General features: G+C 46.1%; 1 protein-coding gene across 1 annotated transcript in view; it reads right to left on the reverse strand.

Moving 5' to 3' along the window:
• The window catches only part of PDIA5 (protein disulfide isomerase family A member 5), an 88,282-nt gene extending 66,908 nt beyond the window's left edge, over nucleotides 1-21,374 (reverse strand). Inside the window, exon 1 of the mRNA XM_063113371.1 lies at nucleotides 21,320-21,374. Coding sequence (XP_062969441.1) covers nucleotides 21,320-21,364 — 45 coding nt within the window. The 5' untranslated portion in view covers nucleotides 21,365-21,374. The remainder of the gene's footprint in view (nucleotides 1-21,319) is intronic.
• Nucleotides 21,375-23,756: the final 2,382 nt, after the last annotated feature.

The raw sequence follows: 23,756 nt of genomic DNA on the forward strand, positions 1-23,756 counted from the left end.
TGTTACCATCTATCTAGAGCTCCCCAGGGGGCCAATGTCTGTACTCCATACATTATCCCAAATGCCAGGCACTGGAGCATCCCACCTAGAAGCACCTAAACATAAAACCCACAGAGAAATAAGATCACCGCTTAATGTTTAGGATGGGAATAGATGGGGCCAGCCTGTGGCTCACTCGGGACAGTGTGGTGCTGATAACACCAAGGCCACGGGTTCGGATCCTATATAGGGATGGCCGGTTCGCTCACTGGCTGAGCGTGGTACTGACAACACCAAGGCAAGGGTTGAGATCCCCTTACCGGTCATCTTTAAAAAAAAAAAAAAAAAAAAAGGATGGGGATGGATGGGTGAGAGGTTTTCAGCTTTTCTCACTCAGCCAAGTGATCTCAGGAGGCCAACCAACCAGAAACAAGCCAATTTTTCCCCAGAGAAGAACCCTGGAAAACTTTGGGAACTAGTGGTACCAGGCACCTCTGCAGGAACGATGAAGGGTGGGCTGAAAGCAGTGTGTCAGGGGGTGGGGATGGGGTTGTTAAAACTCTGAATAAAGAGCAGTCACAAAGATCTCCTTGCCCAGCCCATGCAGCTGGGCAACTGCCCCTTGCCCACCTGGCAGAAAACAAGGGAGTTACTATATGGAGAGACTGAATAAGAAAAGCTCCACTGGGAGCCACCAGGCAGAGGGTGGGAGGGTGGCCCTTAGAAAAAACAAGGGAATTAAGTGAAAGCCTACAAACTGAACCTCGAGATCACCCATCCCTCCAAGCTCCCACCCCCAGCATCTCCCTTCTCTTTTCCAGAATGCTGCATGCCAGTTTCATTCCCTAGGCAAAAGACTAGAACATTTTTCTCTGGGGAAACTAAGGAGCACAAGAAAAACAACCTAAAGACAGTGATTTGGAGCTCCTCCAATAAGACAGCTGAGTTCCTGCTCCAATCTCCACTGTGAGGCTCTCCCAGTAAATAAGTGCCCTCTACTCCCTCTTCATATTCACAGAGCTGCTAATCCACATGCTAGTGCCTTGCTCTTCAATTCAGACATAACTAAGGTTCACCACATATCTATTGTTCACCAAAAAAGACAGAGAACAAAATACACCAATGCAAAGATGGAACTTACAAGAAAATGAAGATAAAAAGAATAGAAGAAAACAACAAAATTATAATTATTATTCTAAGAAAAATAAAATGGTGCATCCATAAGAAAACAGAACATTATGAAAAAGTAATAGTCAATCAGGAAAAACTCTCAGAAAGTAAAAGTATCACAGAAATAATTAGGATTGGAAGTAGAATTGAAAACTTTTAGGACACTGCTAACAAAGAGGCGATCCTAAAAGTTTCAGAGAGAAAACAAACAAACAAACGCAGAAGATCAGGATTCAGAATTGCCCTAAGACTGCTCATCAGCACACCAGAAGACAATGAAGGGACATGACTTCCAACTGGAATTCTATAACCAGCCAAACTATCCATCAATTGTGAATAAAGATTTACTCAAACAGACTAAAGATACCAAATGTGCAAAATTTACGACCAATGCACACTTTCTCAGGAAGCTACTAGAACCCATGCTGTACCAAAACAAAAAATAAACGAAAAATGAGGGAGACATGGAACCTAGGGACCAAAGGATCAAACAGAAGAAAAAGGCAAGGAGAATTACCATGTTGAAGGTGAAGAAAAGTCCCAGGACAGCAACTGCTCAGCAGTCTGAGCAACCAGCCCAGAACAGAGCAAGGATAGAGGGTCATGGAGGGTTGTGGACAACAGAAAGGGGCAATTGTAGATTATTTGATATGCTCAATCGTATTCTGTCAAAAATATTAAAAAAGAAAGAATCTGACCAAAGGGACACAGCTAATAAGTAGAGCCAGGATCTGAATCCCTGTCTCTCTGATTTGACCATAGGCCGCCTTAGTCCACTGCCTCTTTGTGGCCACAAGTCTTGAGCTGAGTCTGAGCTCTACCACTCAATAGCTAAGATGCTTAGGCAATGTCACGCCACCTTGCAGAGGCTTAGTGACTCACGTCTGGCATGGAGATAACAATACCTCCCTCATGGGATCACTGTGAGGATGAAATGGAATAACTTATTGAACATGCTTTGTAAATCATAAAGCACTCTGATAGCATCAGTTACCATATATATAATACAAATTTCCATCTCAGCAGAGTGGAAGACAGAAGCATACCATATTCTAGTGTTTCTAAATATAATCTGCCAATGGAGGGGGCTGGCCGGTTAGCTCAGTTGGTTAGAGCACAGCTTTGTAACACCAAGCTCAAGAGTTCAAATCCCCATGTAGGTCAGCCACCAAAAAAAAAAAAAAAAAAATTAAAATATCAAAATTATCTGTCATTGGAATTCAGAGATTCCTTCTCCCCAGAGCAAAACCATCTAGGAGGAGGAGTCGAGGAATTATCTCTCCTTCATTCCACCCTGCCAGAGCTGTGTACAGTACCTGAGGACCCACTGCCCTTATGCAGCCCACCTGAAAAGCACACCGAAAAGTTCATTCAACTTTATTATCACATGTTATCCTACTGGTCCCAGGGATCTAATGGACTTCAGACTAAAAAGTCCACAGCTCAATACACATGATTAAAAGAAACAAAAAAAGATTCTGTTGGAAAAACACATTAAGTCGCTGCTCTGTTTTTAATCCTCAGTTAATCTGACCAGTCAAGAAAATCAACTGCCCTTGTCCAGTGCCTCAGGGCTCTGACCAGCCTCTCCTGAGCCTACACTCTAGAACTGGGGAGAAGGAAAAGGGAAGACAGGGAGGGCAGGTGAGCCTGGCACTCACCTGCCCGGACGGCGTGGCAGCAGCCAAGCCACAGAGACAGCGAAGTGTCGACAAGAGAAACCACAAGAGCCTGCGTCTCATGGCATGCCCTCAGCTTCCTTCCTATAAAACCCAGTCAATCCCTCAGGTCATCTAACCAAGGGCCACCTGAGATTAAACAAACCAGCCCCCGACCCAGCATTTCCCGTCACACAGAAGAGAACTTAAATTCAGCCAGAAACACAATGAGCAAATTGACTGCTTAAAAACCATCACTGGGTATGAAGCTGGGGTTAACCTGGGCACTTCCCACAGCCCACCTGGTTTCAAAATTTTTTTGGAGGATCTGTCCCCTCCCCACCCCCAAGGTTAAGAGCTCTGGAGGGCAGGGCCCATTAAAAGCCCTCAGGAAATATTTGTCCAACAAAATAAATGGCAGATCACCCTCCTGACCTTTGCAGAGGTCACCTGCTAGGAGCACGTTACCAGGTGAGTGCAAGCAGTTCTCGGAGGCCTGAAAGGGACCACAGAAACCAGAGAGACCACAGTGCAGTGAGGGTCTGGGCTAGAGCATGGTGGGAGAAGGCAGGTGGGGCCAGGTCAGGCGTCACGAAAGCCTGGCTCAAGAACCTGGCCGAATGCAAGTGGGAAGCATCTTTGACTGCTCAGCAGGGGAGTGAAAGGATGAATGTGGTATTTTAGAGACTCGTCTGGCTGTGACCTCAGACTGGGCAGCAGCCAGAGAGGCTAGAGGTGGAGGGACCAGCTGGGCGGCCACCCAAGTACAGAGAAACGGGCCATCCAAAAGCCTGCAAGGAAGAACAAAATGCAGTGTTCATAGGTGAGCCAGGAAGGATGAGAAAGAAGTCTAACAGGACTCCAGGGATTCTGGGCTGAGACTGGAATGACAGCCACAGGTGGAAGAATGGAGAAGCAGCAGCCAGGGAAGAGGATGCTGGGCTCAGGGCTTGGATGGGCAGATAGGAAGGCATCCAAAGACTGGCATCCTCTAGGCTGGAGGGTGAGCCGTGGGGTACACAAAGTCTCCGCAGCCAGGCTCAGACAGAGAAGACAGAATAGCTCCCACTAGGAGGGAGGTGGGAGGCTGTGTAACACAGACCAGGGAGCAGATGCTTACAAGTGGTGACCCAAAGGCCGGCAGGGCAGTGAGGGATTGGGGAGGGGCCCAAAGCTGTGATAAAGTCCCTAGGGACAGTTGAAAGAACTTCCAGGGGGCAGGGGGTGCAGTTGGAAGGCAAGAAAGCACGTCCAGCACAGGAGCTGGGTGACAATGGGAATGAGGTGCCACATGGTCAGGACAAGGATGGGTGTCTCCACTGAAGACAGGGGAACCATGCAGGCATTTATGGGCATTTGAAGATCTGAGAGAGAGAGAGACTAAAAATAATTGGGATAGCCAGATCCAGGGAAAATCCAGGGAGATGGGGTCCAAAGAGCAAAGATACTGGGCTTAGCATCTTTAGAGGAGTGGGGAGGAAAGGTCCTCTATGTCTGGCCTCAGACAGACCCTCACCCTAGCGAGCAACCGCAGAGGCAGCCGGGAGGGAGGCCCTTTCCTACGCCCCTAGCCCCTGCAATGCCCAAGGGGACTTTCCTCCAGCAACTTAACATTCTCCCTTCTCCTCCACTTCAGTCTGTTTTAACCTTTCCAATGTGCACGCTCCTTCCTTCCCTTAAGATGCAGCTCCAGTGGGCCCTGGATCACGTGGCCAAGAGTCCTCCTGCAGACTTCGTAAGTCACAACCCACAGATCTTGATAACAATGATAACTACAGCAACAATAACAACATTAATGATGCACAAACTAGCTGCTCCCTTATCAAGCCCTCAGGGGAGAAAGGGCAGTATTTGAGAAGTGCTTCCAAAGCCAGCCACAGTGCCAAGCCAGCCACAATATTGTTCTTGGGCTTGGCAGGCTCTATACATTCCAAGTCATCACTCTAGAGGTACAGCAAAGAAAAAAGATCCCCTTTGTTCATGATGCAAACCCTTCTGACCTTCTCCAATAATTGCTTTCTTTCTGCTCACCAACCTTCAGTTTTAACAATACTTACATCAGGGCTGGGCCAAGACCCATAAAACATTTCCCTGGTACAGGACAGAATGCTGCTGGGAAGGACAGCTCCGCCCTTTTTTGCTGCTGGGGAATAGAGGTCCCCAGAAACAGGTCCTGCTGTCTCAGAAAACCAGCACCCCCACCCTGTCAGAGCACTAGTCCCCTGAACCCCCAACCCCTGTCACAGCACAAGCACACTGCTGCCCCCAACCCCTCCCCCCCCATCAGAGTACAAGTTTCTCTTCAGAGCCCAGCAGCACCCCAGGTGCCTGGCATAGACACTCCATCCTCCACCATAGCTAAGATCTTTCATCTTCCAGATCCCCCCTCCCCCCGCAGTGCTCTTGTAACAGGTATCTGCCTGTATCACGGCCTGCTGACAAACGACCTTCAGCTTAGAAACCCACTCCCTTGTCCTCCCTTTGCAGTCTTCCAGACACCACGGAAAGAGGCTTTGGAGTCAGACAGACTCGAGGCTAATCCAGGTGCCACCCTTTACAGCAAGATGACCTTAGGTCTGTTAGTAGACCTCTGAGTGTCACCTCCCCACCCAGAAGGTGGAGAGGATAATACCAAAGCCTACCTTGCGGAGTTGGCTCTGGATTAAATGAGGGGGGAAAAAAGGACATAAAGAATCTAACATAATGCTTGGCATACAGAAGTATGTAATAATTGTAATTATCTTTATTAGCACTATTAGTGAGACAACTCACAAAGGGAGTGAGGAAAACAGCAAAACGGGGACCACCTCTTCCTCTCCAGGGCCCTGCCTGCAATCAGGCAGGACGGCTGGTCCAAGCAGGAAGGAGTATACACGTACACACTTTCAGCACCAGAAAACCTGGAACCCTCACCCAGCTGCACAGCGACCCAGACCAAGAGGTCACGCAGCACATTTACAGTGTGCTTGCCAGGTTTCCTACCCATTAACTCATTTACCCCTCACAATACCCTAGTGCAGGTAATCACCTCATCCTACAGATGAGGAAACTGAGGCTCAGAGAGGTTCACTGACTTACCAAGGTCGCACAGTATGTAAGTAGCAGAGCCAGGACTAGAACTCCTGGCCAGAGGACATTTGCTTCTCTCAACCCCACATGCTCCCTTGACTGCTGTCACAGATGGGACAACCCAAGCAGCAGAGGAGCATCTCCTTCCTAGGCAGGGCCTGTCGAAGCAACCAGGAGAAGTCTACGTCTACCAGAACCCTACAGCAAGGAGGGCCCCAGCAGGGATTTTCACTAACCTTCTGCTTTCTGCAAGCCCGAAGAGTCCTGGGGTATGCCAGCGTTCTCAAGGCCAAGAGCATGAAGATCGTAAACATGGCAGTGAACCCAGATGTGTTCCCAGTCAGAGACTGCACAGGAGTGTGTGCTGCTGCCCACCTCGCACGTCCCACTCCCCACCTGCAAGCACAGCACATGCAAACTCCTCTCTCTCACTAAAATCTCACCTCCTGGGGCTGATACCCACCCACCATACCACCAGACTGAAGAGATTAAGAGCTGCACAATGCTGAAAAACAATCAGGAGCTGGTCCTTGCCACACTGCTCTCTCAGCTTAAAAATGCTCCCATCTCTGGGGCATGTACCAGCACCCTCACATTCTGTATAATTCGCAAAGCTGTATGTCATTAAAGATTTACTATTCAATGCAGATCGTGCAGACAGAGATATTCAATTATGTAAAAGCAGCTAGCTAAAGGAGGAAGATTTGGGGACAGAATTTAACATTTAGGAAAAAGGGTGGAAGAAGGACTTGACCTTTTTTACTCTGTCACCTGAGAAAAGATACCCTTCTTATGTTGGCAGCTGTGAAGAAACTGGTTTAATTTAGTTTAATTCACATTTTGCTCAAAATAGTTGTGAAATGTCAGAATTTAAAAGTCTAGACTCTTAAGAAGCTAGTGGTAAAGAGACTCAGAGAAAAGGATAAAAACAGATGAGGGCCTGAACCCAAGGTCAGAGCACTTCAGCTGGCTGAGAATTTAGCGTTTGAGGTTTGGTGGAAAGAGCATTGTACTTGGAGTCAGAAACCCAAGTTTCCTGCTAAGTTTGATAGTTACTGGCTGTGTGACCTTGGATGAGTCACCTCTCCTTGTCTAAGTCTTGGTTTCCCCTCTGTAAAATGGAGAGAGTGAAAGTGATTTCCAAAGTCCTCTCCAATTATGACATTTGGTAAGCCTATTCTCGTGACGGCTACCAGAGAAGTATTGGTACTTCTTACACCTTGTAAAGAAACTGCTGACTGTTTCTGGGCATGTGGCCATCCACAATAAAAGCCTCACCTCTCAGTCTCTCTTGCAGCCAGTGTGGCCATATTGCTAAATTCCTGCCCCTGTAATATAAGCATAAGTGTTTATGTGGCAACTTTTAGGAACTGTCCCTCACAGATACCTGGTATGAGTCTTCTTAGTCCTCTCCTCCCTCCTGTCCATTGGAATTTGGACAAGATGACTGGAACTCAAGCAGCCACCTTGAGACAATGAGGAGAAAGGCCCTGCTAAACATCTAGAGTTAACAAGATAAAAGGTACCTGGGTCCCTAACACCACAGAGGGGTATACTGACCCTGGAATATCCCTTTCCTGGCTCCTACATGAGTGAAATAAATGACCTTTTTAAAGTACTATCATTCTGGGCCTTCTGGCACACATACAAATAGATCTTAAAGGGCCGAGCCCGTGGCGCACTTGGTAGAGTGCTGCGCTGGCAGCGCGGCGACGCTCCCGCCGCGGGTTCGGATCCTATATAGGACTGACCGGTGCACTCACTGGCTGAGTGCCGGTTGAGTGCCGGTCACGAAAAAACGACAAAAAAAAAAAAAAAAACAAATAGATCTTAAGTACCTGCTGGAACAAAAGCTTAACTAGAAATAAATACCAACATCTGTTCCAGTTGGAATATTTCAAAATACCTAAGGCACCAAACCTTGCATTATACTTTACATAAATTGTTTATAAGGAAGAAGACAGAGACTGTCAAGGGATTGATTTACGCTGTGTTCTACCTAATTACCCAAGCTTTCACTGTGCCTATTCTTATTAGGTATCTTGATCACCTACCACAAGTGAAAGGAGAGTTTGCTGGGACCACTCCAGTTTCCCTACCTTAGCCCACTTCTAGTAAGGGGATCAATGCAGGAGACCAAGAGATCAGGACATCTCTTGCTGTTCACAGGTTTGAGTTGGGCTAGTTGGTTTCCTCTAAACAGGAATCCTCTCAACATTCCTCACATGCCATCTCCAGCCTCCAGGTAGCCCTCCAGAACCGAGGATTCAAAATCTCCTGGAACTGCTCAGCTCAGCTAGACCCTGAGGTTGTGGGAACTCAGTGTCAGTATCTAGAAGTTCATGTCCTTCGCCCCACCCATCTCATCATGGATAGCGCCAGTTATTAGAAAGTTATTAGAAAGTTCCTCCCCCTCCCACGCCCATCTGTCAGTATCATCACACTCTGAAGAAGACAAACACACTCCCTCTTAAGATTCTCTAGGTGAAACACCCTGGTTCCTCACAAGAGACCTCAAATCCCTTACTGTCCTCAATCATCTTCCCTAGACACAACCATCTCAGTGATTCGCAGAGCTCATCCCAATGCTGGAAGCAGAGTGTTACAGCTTGGAAAGAGTAATGTGTTATATTATACTACAATTTATTTCTGGAAATAAATACCTATGCTTTCATAATTCAAAATACAGGAAATTAATCTCCATACAAATCTTCACTGATGAGCCCCACAGTTTAAAAAAAAAAAAAAGTTGAGAAAACGCCATTAGTGAATCTCTTAAAATATGGAGCCCATCTGTCATACACTGCTGGCCAAAACCTAAACTAGTACAATTCTTTTGGAAAGCTATTTGGCATAATTTATCAAGTATCTTGAAAGTATTTATGCTCTTTTGACTTGGTAATTCCACTTCTGGGAATCTTTCCTGCGGAAATTAGCAGAAGTTCTGACACAATATGACTCACACAGCCCTACTCATAAGAGTCAAAGCCCATAAACAACCTAAATGTCCAACAGTAGGGGAACGGTTATACAAATTAGAGTAAAACTCAATAGAATAATAGAGCCATTTAAATGATGCTTTTAGAGACCATGCAATGCAAAAATATTTATGTTTTAATGTTAAGTTTTTAAAAAAAGAATTCAAAATATATATGACCACAACTATAAGTAAACAAAATTATGCTCAGAAAAAGACTGGAAGAAAAAAAAAATGCACCAGTCAGGATTTTTGTCCTTGGATAGTTTTAATCTTCTCCGTTCTCTATTTTTCTAACTCACCATAATAGACATGCCCAATTTAAATATTTAAAGAAAAACATTACCCCCATTTGGCTACCAGTATGCAAATAATTAAAAGTCTCAAAGTATCTCCCCACCAGAAAATATAACTTTACAGTGGAGAAACACGGCAGAAACCCCCTTAACTAAAGGACCAACATTAACACTAGCAGTAGTGGCTCAAATTGACATTATGTGCTTCCTGATATAATGTACTAAATGGAAACATCATCAAAAACCAAGTTGAGGGAAATTCTTCAAAAATGTCAAGGTCACAAAAGACAAAGACTGAGGAACTGTTCCAGATTAGAGGAGACTAAAGAAAAGAAGGACAATTAAATACAGTGAATGATTCTGGATTGGGTCCTGAACCAAATATGACCTTTCTTTTTTTTTTTTTTTTTTTTTTTTTGTCTTTTTTCGTGACCGGCACTCAGCCAGTGAGTGCACCGGCCATTCCTATATAGGATCCGAACCCGCGGCGGGAGCGTCGCCGCGCTGCTAGCGCAGCACGCTACCGAGTGCGCCACGGGCTCGGCCCAAATACGACCTTTCTGATTTTGATCATTATACTGTGGTGATGTAAGAGAATGTCCTTGTATTTTAGGAAATACTGAAGTATTCAGGGGGCAAAGGAGCATCACATATAAACTTTATATATGTAGAGGAAGAGTGTGACCAAACAAATGTGATAAAAATATGAATATTTGTGTGATCTGGATAAAGGGCCTATGGGAATCCTTTGTATTCTTCTTGCAACTCTTCTATAAGTCTGACATTATTTCCAAATAAGAGTTAGAAAAAAACTTGCCTCAAGAAAGAAGGGGAAAAAAAGAGAGGCCCAGAACACAACCAAGTCCTGCCCCACATCTTCCACAGGCCTTCTGATACTCTCGCCACCCAGCAAGTACTCACCGGCACTTGCCCATGCAAGCATAGTGCTCATCTGCCCTTCCTCACTTCTAGCTGGACTGTCCCCTCATGGGACATTATGTAGTTTTGTTTTGTTTTGTTTTTAACAGGAACTATAATATGGAATCTGCAAAGTACTTTGCATGCAACACATACCAAGCATATTCTCGTAGAATGGCTTTGATGAGAAAGAGATATACAAAAGAACATTAATTTTTAAATATGGGTAATTTATGACTCTTAAAAGGACAAATTTTAAGCATCTGTCAACAAGGCTAAACACTATTCTTCACAAAGAGTGAAGGCCTAACCTCAAATCAAGTTTGGGGATCTCACCACTGATGCTTCCCAATGTTCAAATGTATACCCAGCAGCTTTCGAAATAAATGAGTCCCTCAGTGGTGATACCACATGTGTGAGAGAGAGAGAGAGAGAGAGAGAGAGCGAGAGAGAGCACGCGAAGAGATGGTCTGGCTCTGGGATATGGAACCTATGGTTGGCTACAGCTGAGGGAGCTAAATGTGTTTATTAAGAGAGAGAGAGAAATGGGAACGCACTTGGCAATGACCAAGAGAGGATGCTTTAATTCTAAAATCCAGGGCCTAGGGATTAGCCCACATTGACGATAATCGCTGAAAATACAAAGTGCTTATTGTGTGACCAGCAGCGAGCTAAGCAGTTCATGTGGTTATCTAATTTAATTATCTTGGCAAGTGTATGAATGAAGTAAGTACTTTTATTATACCCATTTTATAGATAAAGAAATTGTAACTTAGAGGAGTTAAGAAACTTGCTCAAGGTCACACAGCAAGTAAGTAGGAGAGCTGTGATTCAGTTCCAAGTCTGCCAGACTCCAGTGCCCAAGATGGAGCATAGAGAAGATGGATTCCTAGAGCCACGCACATCATGCTGCTTGCTCCTATAAATAAAAGGCCAGCTGCATTTCTTATACTTTGCTGCCTTTAAAAAAAACCACACCTTATATTCAGGGCTACACAGTACAGTTTCCCCCCTGTATTCCCCACCATACAAATGCGACTGTCAACAAGGGACAATTCAGGGGCAGGACAACTGACCTGAGAGCTTATAAAAACAGGTTTTCTTATGCTGAAATTGGAACTGCACTGCATTTAACCAGGACTTAAGTCTCTAAAGCTTTTAATGTTTTGGAAAACCTCTTCTAGAGCCAAGAGGGCTTTGGGTTCCTGCCAGCCTGGTGTGCCAGGCCTATTAACAAGGAAGAACTGGTAGAGGGAACATTGAATCAGGCAGCAGGGGAGGGAGGGAGAGCAGGTGAATTCCTGCTCCGGAAATCCAACTCCGCCTCAAAACTCCATTAATTGATATGAAAATAACAACTTAAGTGTTCATGAACCATGGTATACATCCATGCTTTTACACACATTATTATCTCATTCAACCTTCTAAAGTTTAGATTCTAAACCAGCATTTTCCACCCTTCAGGTCTCAATCCAAGAGCTGAGTCACAAAATCAACTCAGTGGGTTACACCAGCATTTTTTTAAATGACATTAAATAGAAAACAGGCATATCATAGGTAGCAAGACTAAGCATTCAATGAAACATGCTCATATCTGTTATATTTATGTATCTATGTACTGGGTTACATTATAAAGTGTACAACTGTTCTCACAGGAGTTGCAGTAAAAATGTTTGGAAAAACTGTGATAAACAATCTGTGTGGGAGGTGGTACTGCCCCCACTTTAGAGATGTGAAAATTGAGGCTCAGAGAAGGGACTCTCCCTGGGTCAAGCCTAAAACGGCTGAGCCAGGACCCAGACTGAGGCCTGTGAGCACAGATTTGATGCTATGCTCTTCCCCATCAACATGAACAGTTCCCCTGGGAGCCCTCTCCCACTCCCTACAGCTCCACCAAGAACAAAACCCCTTCCAATCTAGCTATTGAGAGTCACCCACTGAAAAAAGCTGCAGTGACAACCTGATCAATCTTTCCTCTGCTGCCTGTGTGTCCCCAATTCCCCAAATCGCTTCAAAAGAACAGCAAAAATGGCACATGCTCAGGCCATGGGATGCCACAGCAGCCATCGTCATCACAGTCCATGTGTGAACATAACGTGTGCCACACTGCTCAATTGAGAGCAGCAACCTTGACTGGCAAAACACATTCGCCACATAAAGTTAATGCTGTTAACTTTCACATTTGCCTGAGTTTGTAGATGTATAACAGCTCTAAGTACAGGCTTTTTGGAAATACAGGTTCCTGGGCTTTGTCCTTGAAGAAAATACATTTTTATACACACTTCCTTAAAGTGGTTTTGATCCACAGCCAGGATGGAGAAACTCCATCACTGACTCACCTTTTAAAAACCCTCTCTCTAGACCCTGCATCATTCTTCCTCCTTCACAGCCAGAATTTTCCATCCTCCCCCACCATCTTTTCCTCATCTCTCTCACATCTGCCCCCACCAGCACCGGAAAAGGTCAACAATGACTTCCCGTGGATAAACCCTACAGGCACTTCCAGTTCTCATTCTGCTCGACCTCTTGAACCAGATGGGACAGTCTTGGTACATTAGTCTGTTTCTGTTGTTTATAACAGAATACTTGACACTGGGAAATTTAAACAGAAAATTAAATTTATTTCTTACAGTTTTGAAGGCTGGGAAGTCCACAGTCCAGGGGACACATCTGGTGAGGGCCTTGTTCTTGGTGGGAACTCTCTATAGGGTCCCATGGTAACACAGTCTATCACATGGCGAGAATGGCATGAGCAGGAGAATTAACGTGCCCACTTGCTCTCTTTATAAAGACATCAGAACCATTCCCTGATAACCCATTAAACCATTAACCCATTACCATGAATGGATTAATCCATTCACAAGGGCACAGTCCTCATGGTCCAATCACCTCTTAAAGGACCCACCTTTCAAATACCATAATAGGATTTCTCACTGTTATGGGTTAAATGTGTCTACCAAAAGTTCATCTATTAAAGCCTGACTCCCATTGTGACAGTATTAAGAGGGTGGGAAATCCAATTACGGTAACTGAAAGATGAGGCCTTAAGTGATTAGACTGTAAGGGCTGTACCCTCATGAACAGATTCGTCCATTGGTGGTTTAATGGGTGGTCACGGGTATGGTTATGATGGCTTTACAAGGAGAGCGAGTGAGAAGCTGAGCACTCTTCCTCAGCCCATTCTCACCATGGGCCACCCCGTGTTGCTGTGGAGAGTCGCCACCAACAAGAAGGCCTTCACCAGATGTGTTCCCTGGACTTTGGACTTCCCAGCCTCCAGAACTATAAGATATACACAGTATTTCTTTATTATACAGTTTCAGGTATTCCGTTATAAGCAACAGAAATGGACTAATACTCCCACCCTCTTAACACTGTGACAATGGGAACCAAGTTTCCAACCCATGAACTTTTGGGGGACCTTCAACCCATAGCACTTGGTTTCCCTTCCACCTCTCTAGCCATCTCTACTGTCTTCTTCGTAAACCCTTCTATCCTCCAGCCTTTAACTGTTGTAGTTCCTGGCTCTCAGTCAGTCCACCTACACTCTCCCCCAGGCAATCTCTCCCACTCTCCTGATAAGCACCCCGAATTAACATCTCCAGCCCTGACTTCTCTTCTGAGCAATACACCCTCACATCCTGCTCACTCAGCAGCTCTCAAACTGTGAACAAGCACCATTCTCAAATGTTAAAATCCTAACTCTCATACAAATAGATATTGAACATATTCAAAGTTTTATTTAACTCTTTAATAAGGGACCCACTAAACTGATAAAGCTAGGTTAAAGGAGGATATAAGAAAAAAAAAAAGCTTTTAAAGAAGAGGATACAAGAAACAATATACATATGGTCAAAAAAAAAAAAAAAAAAAGAATTCTGATATAAGATTGCTAAATTAGATACCAAACCTGTTAATGTGCTTCAGGACAATTACCTTTCGGTTTCTCTTCTCTACCAAACAGAAATCACTTGTGTTCTACCGTTACAAAGTCCAGGGGCTAAAGAATAATAAACAAAGTTGCATCCCCTGAAGCATCAGACGGCCTTAAGTAGGCTTCTCAGGCAATGCTCTGGTAAGACATTAAAAGACCACAACATCATCTTTTATTTCCAAGTTTTGGGTAACTTTTCTTTACACTGGGGTCTACAAATTTGGGTGGAGAGAAATTATATCTTTATTTTCACTAACCTCCAACTGAAATTTAGCCTTTCCTTTATTATGAATGTATTTATGATTGTAGGCAACAGATTACAGTAGTAATTAGAGTAGCAGTGTCTGTGACCTTGCTACCAGCAGAAATCACATTTTCTTATCACATTACAATTGATGCAGATATTCTGAAACACTTTATGCTCATCACTACTTAAAATTATAGAAGTTATCAAATCTGCACTTAGATCTTCTTATATGATAAATTGATATAAAAAATTTTATCACAAACTTAGTTATAATATTTTTATAACTGTATCTCTCTCTTTTTTTTTTTTTTTTGTCTTTTTCGTGACCGGTACTCAGCCAGTGAGTGCACTGGCCATTCCTATATAGGATCCGAACCCGCGGCCAGAACGTCGCTGCACTCCCAGCACCACACTCTCCCGAGTGCACCACGGGCTCAGCCCATATAACTGTATTTCAATATAACTTTTTCCTTTGTAATTCTATGTATTGTTTTATACATTTTAAAACATTATTTTAAAAAAGGGTCCATAGGTTCTCAGAGAAGCCTTTCTTGACTCTAATCTAGGTTAGGGATCCCTGTAACACATTCTCTTACCACCTGATACTTTCTTTTTCTGGCACTTAATACCTGAATTAAGTAATTAATTAGTGGCTCTCCCACTAGGCTATGGGAGGAAGGAATGGTGTACGTCTTATTTATCATAATATCCCCAAAGCCTTCACATGGAGCCTGGCTCATCAAAGATTCTCAAGGAAACACCCATTTGAGAAAAAAAGAAGAATCTGTTGAATGAACAAACACCTGTGACACATATAGGATGCTGATGCTGGTCCATATTCCTTTGAAATAGGGGGTGTGTCCAGTACTCTACCCAGGACCCCACAAGATTAGACCCCTTGATGAGAACAAACCTGCTTGATCCTTAGGTCCCTGCCCCACTTGGTCAACAAGAGAGCTTTCTAGCCAGGCCCACGTCTGGGCTCAGATACTGGACCACCTTTATGTTGAAGCCCCGGCCCACAGCCTTCAACCTGGATCTTTGTTAATATCTTCCAGTAAGGATTAAAGGACCTGCTCACGAATGCAAGAAATCTGCTTGTGCCAAGGGGCTGGAAGAACTGTAGGATTCTTTGGAGGGAATGAATACTCTACTCCTGCCCCCAACAAGCTGTCATGCACTGAAAACTCTGATGCCAGGCACAAGCTCCCATCACACCACCCAGGAACAGAGTCCCCATAGAACTGGGGCCTCAGTATGATTTTGAGGATTAAAAAGACACAGAAAGACTATTTTAACCCCACACTCCAAATGAGCATCTTCAAACCCCCACTGCCTAATGGCAAAGCTAATTACTAAGAAGTAGTCACAAACTGGTGTGTGGAAAGAGGCCCTGTTGGTCAGCGGGGACAGTAAATGGGAGCTACTGGGGAAGAAGAGTCAGTGAGTGTTGGCTGCTGCCCCTCCTCCTGCACCAATGCCATCAGATGGCTCTACATGCTGCTTAAACATTCACACAGGCCACTGAGAACTGTCACTGCATATCCCAACCTCTCCCTACCCAGTCACTTTCCAGGCCACACCCCCCAATCCTGTCTAACATTGCATCCTCCCCACCTCTCTGTCCATCCCCCCATCCCTCTTGGAGGTAACAGTACTTACCAGCTTATCTCACTAAGTTAATGTGGGGCTCAAAACTACACTGACATGAAATATGTGGAAGTGCTTTGCAAACTCTAAAGCCCTCTGCAAGTGCATCATAATTTTTACAATTCTCACCAACAGATCAAATGGGCAGCCACAAGCTCCAGTAAGTGCCGCAAGAGGGGCTGGGCAGAAGGAAAGGACCAGCCCACAGCAGGTGCGCATTTTTGCTCCTTCCTCTCCACTGAGGCCTCAGATGCCAGGTGTATTAAAAAAAAAAAAAAAAAAGAGGAAGGAGAAAGGGTGGGGAGCAAAATAAACCATCCGAAGTCTAGGTAATATAAAAGAACTTAAGCTCTCCTTATACCTAATGCATCCCTTTCTAGCCCATTGTCACTTAGCCAGCCTCAAAACTCACCGCCACCACCAAGCAAGACACAAGAGCCCCACAGAACAAAGCCACAAAGCTGGGGCGAAACCCTCCAGGGACATAGTGTGGTTGGAGCCTTTGTTCTCAAGAGGAAGGAGAGAAATACAGTTCACTTAAATCCTTAGCCCCTCTGCACCACTCCCGCAGGTCTCCACAGGGGCCCAGCAGAGAGGGGTGAGGAGGGAGTCAAGAGCCCAGCTCCAAAGAATTCCAGTGCAGAGAATCCCAGCAGCACAGGGCCCCCCATCCCACCCGCATCCAAGTCACATAGCCTCCCTCTCCCACGCCCCCTCTGGCCCTTCACTTCCCACCACTCCTCTTAACTGACTTCCCCATCACCTCTTACTCAAAAACTTAGGATGGCTGCTGGGGCTCGCACGGATTGGGCACTTTCATGTGCCAAGCACTGTGCAGGGAGCGCTTCCTGTAGTACTTCTCATCCTCTCGACTCTGCAAGATGGATATCATTACCACCCTCTACAAACAAGAAAACTGAGGCAGGGCAAAGGCCACACAGCTCCAGAGTGTCTAGCTGGCTAAAAGCCCATGTTCTTTCTACCACGTCACACTTGACTTTATCTTGTTGAAAACTAAGAGGAAAGCAAGAGAATGAAAGCGTTTCTCTGGGCAAATTAATCCAGTTTCTCCCCCTCCAACCCAACCCTACATGTGGCCTGACTGATCTTGTTATTAAAAGAGCAGCTTTCATCATGTCTCTCCATTACCTACAAAACTGAGTCCCACCGGCTTTGCCAGGCATTTAAGTTTCTTTACAACGTACTTTTCTAGTTTTATTCCCCCCATCCCCAGACTCAAATCCTCCTTCCATCCATCCTGGCCTATCATTCTTCATTTCCCACCTCTCTGTCTTAGAAGGTTTCCTTCCCTGCCTGCAACATCATTCCTTCGGCTAAACATGGACTGAAGCTGACAGCATGCCAGGCCCTGGACTAGGTGTGGGGGACACAGCAGCCAGGACAGGAGGATCCCTGCTGTGAGAGCTCAGAGTCTGCCCTTCTTATAAGACCAGCTTCCACCGACTCTTTGCTGCGGCCTCATTGGTCACTCAGTGCTCCACTGCCTGGCCTTGTCCCGAATCCACAGCACTCAGCATCTGCCACTCACACAGCACTCAGCCATACCTCTCTACCTTATACGCCAGGTCTGTTTCAAGACTTCCTCCATAATGTGTTTATTTCTGTAGGAAAAGTGCACTCCAGGTTCCAAACAGCATTATAAATGGCAATTAGTTCCCCAGGCCAGCCCACAAAAGCCTATTAAAGATATAATAGTCCCAGAGAAGTACAGAACCTAAATAAGTATATCTCAAAAGCTCTGCAGGAGAGAACAGGGCAAACATCTGCCTCCCGCATCTTCACCCACGGTCCCCCACGGTCTGAGCTTCCAGCTACTATCAGGGGCAGAGGCAGGAAAGCAGACAGGAGATGGGGGATTGGCATGACCAAGAAGTGGGAAGACCCTGATTTATAATTCAGCAGGCCTGGCTGTCATTATTCTCTTATAAAACAGGAGCACAGAGTTAGATCAGTTCTCAGACTGCTGAATCTCCCAGATTGCCACAAAATATTTTTTAAAATATATTTTTAAAATATAGTATGTATTATGTCATGTATTTTTAAAAATGTTATCAAGAGAACTTTTTTAAAAAAAATCACAATATACTTTCACCAGCTTCATTTTTCAAAAGGACACTGTAAATCCCATCCCCCAAAATATGAACATCATGTCAAAAAAATGGACAAGTTTTTTAACTGAAAATATTTGGATTCATGGGAAAAAAAAAAACATTCACTGTTGTTATTTTTCCAATTTGTCTGTGGGCCAGTGAAAACTTCGTCACAGCTCAGCTCCAGCCCTTGGCCTAACATTTGAGAACCACTGAGCTAAGGGATGTCTGAAGTGCTCTCCAGCTCAGACATTTCTCCATTCTACAGACTGGATGGATCCTATAGGACAATCGGCATGGATGGCCCTCGGGAAGGGTCAGCTGCATGGAGGAGCGGAGCTGGACAGCAGGAACATAGGCAGTCGGCTGCAGGGAGGGGGGTGGGATAGCACAGCCTCCCCCTCCGCAGCCTCCAAGGGCAGAGACGCCCAGCCTGGAAGCTCTAGGGATGAACTTGTCCCAGGTATGATGCTTCCTAACCCAACATTCTTCTGGAAGGCTGAGAGCACCCAAAGAAACCTTTTTGAAAATCTTTATTAACTTTTCTAATTATAACTAATACATATTCATGTGAAAAGCTTGGAAAACAGAGGAAAGCATAAAGAAAGAAGCAAAAGTCCTTTACAACTCCACCTTCCAGAACAATCGCTTTTAACATTCTGATGCACTGCTAATTCTTTATACACATAACTTCGGCCACCTGGGCTTTTCCCTTAACTATCATGCTCTAGCATTTTTCCACATCCTTAGATACTCTTCATAAACATCATAAAATATTTGAATAATAAACTTTACCTTCTAGTAAACATAAATATTCTTTATAAACATTGCAATGGACTGAATGTTTGTGTCCCCCCCAAATGCATATGTTGAAATCCCAACCCCCAATGAGATGGTGTTAGGAGGTGGGGCCTTTGGGAGGTGATTAGGTCTTGAGGGTGGAACTCTCACAAATGGAATCGGTGCCCTTAAAAAAGGAACCCAAGAGAGCTCTCTAGTCCTCCACATAAGATAGAATAAGTAGGCAGTCTGCAACCTGGAAGAAGGCCCTCACCAGAACCCAAATATGCTGGCACCCTGATCTCAGAACTTCCATCCTCCAGAACTATGAGAAATAAATTTCTGTTGTTTACAAGCCCCCAGTTGATGGCATATTTTCGATAGCAGGCTAAAGTGACAAAGACAAACACTACTTTCCATGGCACGGACAGGGCCATAACTTATTTAACCATGTCGCTATTACTAAGCATTTAAGCATTTCCATATTTTTGCTTTTAAAAAACATGAGGGGTGTACATCCCTGTATGCAAATCTCTGTAGACCCATTTATACCCCTTGGTCATCAGCTCTCAGTAAATATTGAGTGAACAGAGAAACCCAATCCTCACCCAGGGACCTGGGGAGCCCTTATCAGATGAACACAGCATTTAAATTCACAGAAGCCCAACCAAGTGTCCAGCTGCCACTGATCACTGCCCCTGCTGGCATGCTCCCTCTATCTGGCACCTGCTAAGCCAACTTAGGGTTTCCGGAAAGAAGATGTGAATTGCTTGCCCAGGACTCCAGGTTCTAGTGCTCTCAGCAAACCTACCTGCTCTTCCCCACCTCCCAATGCAGGGCACCTTCAGACCTCCACTGCCTGGCTAACTAAAACACTCCTCTAGACTCTGCTCCATCCACTGCCTCAGGAAAACCATGGCTGACCCTTCCTCTAAATTAATGTATGGCTCCCATTCAGTGGGGGCTACCAGCACATAGAGTATTGGCACTCACTGCTCTGTCATTATTTGCTCACAGGACTGACTCATTTGCCTAACTCAGGACTACACCAGATGGCAGGCACAACGTGTGTTTTGCTCCCCATCCAAAATCCAACCCAACACCAAACAATGTGGTTGATAAATAAATGTTTGCTGAATGAAACTCAGATTCCCAAGTCCTTCATTTTCACAGGAGGGAGGGAGGGAAGAAGGGAGGAGAGCAGGACCTCCTCAAACAGCCCAAGTGTGAAGACCAGACCGGGGTCTCACAGGAGATGGCCCCATTCCCCGCACAGTCTTGTCTGACCCAGATGCTGAAGTGACACCGCCCTACTCCAGCCCGGTTCTCTCCCAGAGGGAGAATGCACACCTAGGGGAACCAGGAGCTACCTTCCTCACCTACTTCCAGACAACCACAAAATATGCTCCTCACCGGGAATCCCAAAAGGGCAGAGTCCTGGGAGATGGAAGCATTTGAAGTAACTCAACCCATACTCTTTTTCTCTTCAAGTCTGCCCAGCTATCCTTGCCACGCCCAAAAGGAAAACACTGGAAAGTCTGAGTTGGTGAGGGTGTCAGGAACAGGAAGTTCCTTGGAACTCAGAAAAAGAGTCAGGATTGTCCTAAAATGAGGGAGACCATAAGTTATGAGATAGATGTGAAAGGAAGCCACAATATCCCATCACACACCCAGAGCAAGGCCAAACCCCGGGTCCTGCGCACAGCGGGCCCACACATGCTCTTGGAGGCCCCCAAGTGTAGCAGACTGCTCTCGGGAGCCCACCCCTGCCAGCACCCTACCCCACCCATCCTCCACTCTTGTATGATTGGGCCGTTCACAAAGCTTCCCCCTCCAATATCTCATCTGACCCTCGTGACAACCTTGTAAGGGGAGAGTGTCTTTACCTTCCCCATTTCATGGACGAGGAGACTAAGACAGATACACCCCACTGCTAGAAAGTGGCTGAAGTTCCAGCCAGCTTCAGTTAGGTGGAGGTGCAGAACTCCGCGGTAGGGCTGGCAGCGACGACCCCTCCCTGTCTAGCCTGCGAGCGGAGGCCCAGGTGGTGACCCGCAGTTTCTCAGCCGCCAGGGGTCGAAATCAAGAACAAGGTGGCCCCAAGGTTTCCGGCAGTGCAGGTGGAAAGCACGCCCATCCCACCTCACATTCACACAGGTGCAGGGCCCGGAGTCTGGGGCGGGGCGCACCCCCCTGCCCGCTGGCGTCCAAACCTATCTGGTGGCCGTCCCCGACCGGCACCCCGGCAAAGTTGTGCCTGCGGCGCAAGCACCCTGCAGAGGATCACCCAGCGCTCCAGGGCTGCCTCCTGCCGCTGCACCCAGGAGCGCTCGGCGGGGAGGGCACATGGAGCGCCCCGCTTCCTCCCGCGCGGCCACCGGCTGCCCGCCTACAGGGCACACGCGTCCCCACCTCAATGCCCGGAGGCAGCTCCCAGCATGTCCGGGGGAACATAGGGAGCAGGGAACGCGGTCCGGCACGCGGGGTGCACGTGCCGGCCCCGGCCGGGACCCTCGTCCTACAGCCTCACCCACATCGCCAGCAGCAGCAGCCACGCCGGCCCGGCCCGCGCCATCCCCGCCGCAGCTGCCAGCCGCCGGCTGCAGCCTCGACTAGGGCTCCCGCGCCCGCACGCGCGCCCGCTAGCTCCGCCGCGGCAAAGCGCCACAGCCACTTCCCAGCCGCTCCCCGCCTCCGAGTTCCAGATGCCACGTCTGCCAAAGCATGCGCACCAGGCGGGGAGGGGCGCCGAGAAGAAGAGCTTGCTGGGAGTTGTAGTTTGCAGCAAGCTGAGCTGGGGGCCGGCCGGGGTAGACTGGCTCCCGGCCACTTTGCGCGAGTCGAGTGCGGAAAGGAAAGGTCAGGGAGTGAGGGAAGGCACTAAATTTGGGGAGCTTACTCTGTGCCTGGAGCTTCAGGAACGATCTCATTCAGCAGACAGAAGTTTTATTTTCCCCACTTTGAGCATGAGGAGGCAGCTCAGAGAATTTAAGGTATTTGATCCACATCACATAGCTTGTAAACGACAGAGTCCTGCGGTGCTTGAAGAGTGAAAACAGGTATTCAAACAAGTCTTGTACAACAATGTTCATAGCAGCATTACTTACAATAGCCAAACGGTGGAAACAACACAAATGTCCATCAAGGAATGAATGGATAAACAAAATGTGATATATTCATAAATACAATATTATTCAGACATTAAAAATACTGATACATGCTACCATGTGGATGAATCTCAAAAATATTATGCTAAGAAGCCAGACACAGAAAGGTCACATGTTGTATGATTATATTTGCATCAAATGTCCACAATAGGTAAATCCATAGAGACAGAAAGCAGATTAGTAGTTGCCTGGGGCTGGCTAGAGGAGGAAATAGGGAGGGACTGCTCAAGGGGTACATGGACTCCTTTGGAAGTGATAAAAATATTTTGAAACTAGATAGAGATAATGGTTGCACAACATTGTGAATGTAAAATACCACTGAACTGTACACTTTAAAATGGTTGACTGATATTACATGAATTTAACCTCAATAAAAAAATTGAAAAGAAAAAAAACCCTTTATTGAACCCATTCCATGTGCTAAAACATTCATGTATGTGATCAGATAGTCATTCAAGAATGTTTATTGAGCACCTGCTATATCACAAGGCTGAAGATACACAGTAGTGAGGTGGACAAGAGAAGTGTATAGTTGGGGGTTGGTAAATTATAGCTGAAACATCCTTGCCGACCATCTGAAGGTTCAAAGCTCAAAACCTAGAAGTCATCCTTGACTCACCCCCTCTTTTCAACTGGCCCATCCTACTCCTCCCCATGTCCTGTCCATTCTGCCTCCAAAATACATCTCTTCTGCCACCTCCTGAATCTAAGTCACTGACATGTCTCACCTAGGCAAGGGTAACAATCTCCTAAAACAGTATGCTTGCCGCCTGGGGACCTGAGATATGGATCTGGGGACTGGACCCCCCTCCCACAGCCAGGCACACTGCCAGCACCAAGGAGCATGCCAAAAACATCACCTCCATGCGGGTGGCCCACCACAGCCATCACAATAACCATGGCTGCTGTGAAAGCAGCTGGACACCACAACCACCACGCAGATGGTCCATCAGCCACTGGAGTGCATTGACACAAGGAGAGTCACCAGCAGAGACCAAAGAGAAGAAGAGGATGTCTCTCTCCACAAAGCCCATTCCAGAGTGACAGAAGAAGCATCTGCTCTAGGATAATACTGGGGGACCTGAACACACCTCTCAGCATTGGACAGATCATCTAGGCAACAAATCAACAGAGTAACCATTACTCTTTCAGATGGAGAGAAGAAATCTAGGGTTATCAGTGGTGGGAGAGGGGAGGAAGAGGGGGATAGGGAGAGATTGGACAAGGGGCATAAAGAATAAGTATGATTTGTAACGATATACATACTAGTAATATTGATTTGATCAACATATGTCAACATGAAACCCCCAAAATATGTATAATCAATTATGGTTCAATAAAAATTTTAAAAATAAAGCTCAAAAGAAAGAAAGAAAGAGTGTGCTTGCTTCTTCCCCTACAATCCATTTGTTAATGTCAGTTGGATTTTGCTTGTCACTCCCCCAAAGCCCTCCAATGATTTCCCATTGCCCTTAGAATGAAATCCAAACTCCTCCCCATGATGTGCATTGTCTGGGCCCCAACCCTCTCTGGACCTCATCTCCTGCCTCTCCCCCACACTTGCCCACCAAGCTCCAGTTACACAGACCATCATTTCCTGCCCCCCACTGTCCTCTCCCCTGAGCTGCTCCTACTTCGGGGTTTGTGCTCTTCCTATTCTCTCTTCCTCAACACTTCCCCTGGCCTTTGTCTAACTAGCATTTTCTAATCCTTTGGGGTTCCCTTATCTGTACCCCCTCAGAGTGGCCCTTCAAAACACCCCATCTAAAGGGATTTTACCCTCCCCCCCCAGCTCCCTAT

The sequence above is a fragment of the Cynocephalus volans genome, chromosome 1 (assembly GCF_027409185.1).
Source record: "Cynocephalus volans isolate mCynVol1 chromosome 1, mCynVol1.pri, whole genome shotgun sequence".
Lineage (NCBI taxonomy): Eukaryota > Metazoa > Chordata > Mammalia > Dermoptera > Cynocephalidae > Cynocephalus > Cynocephalus volans.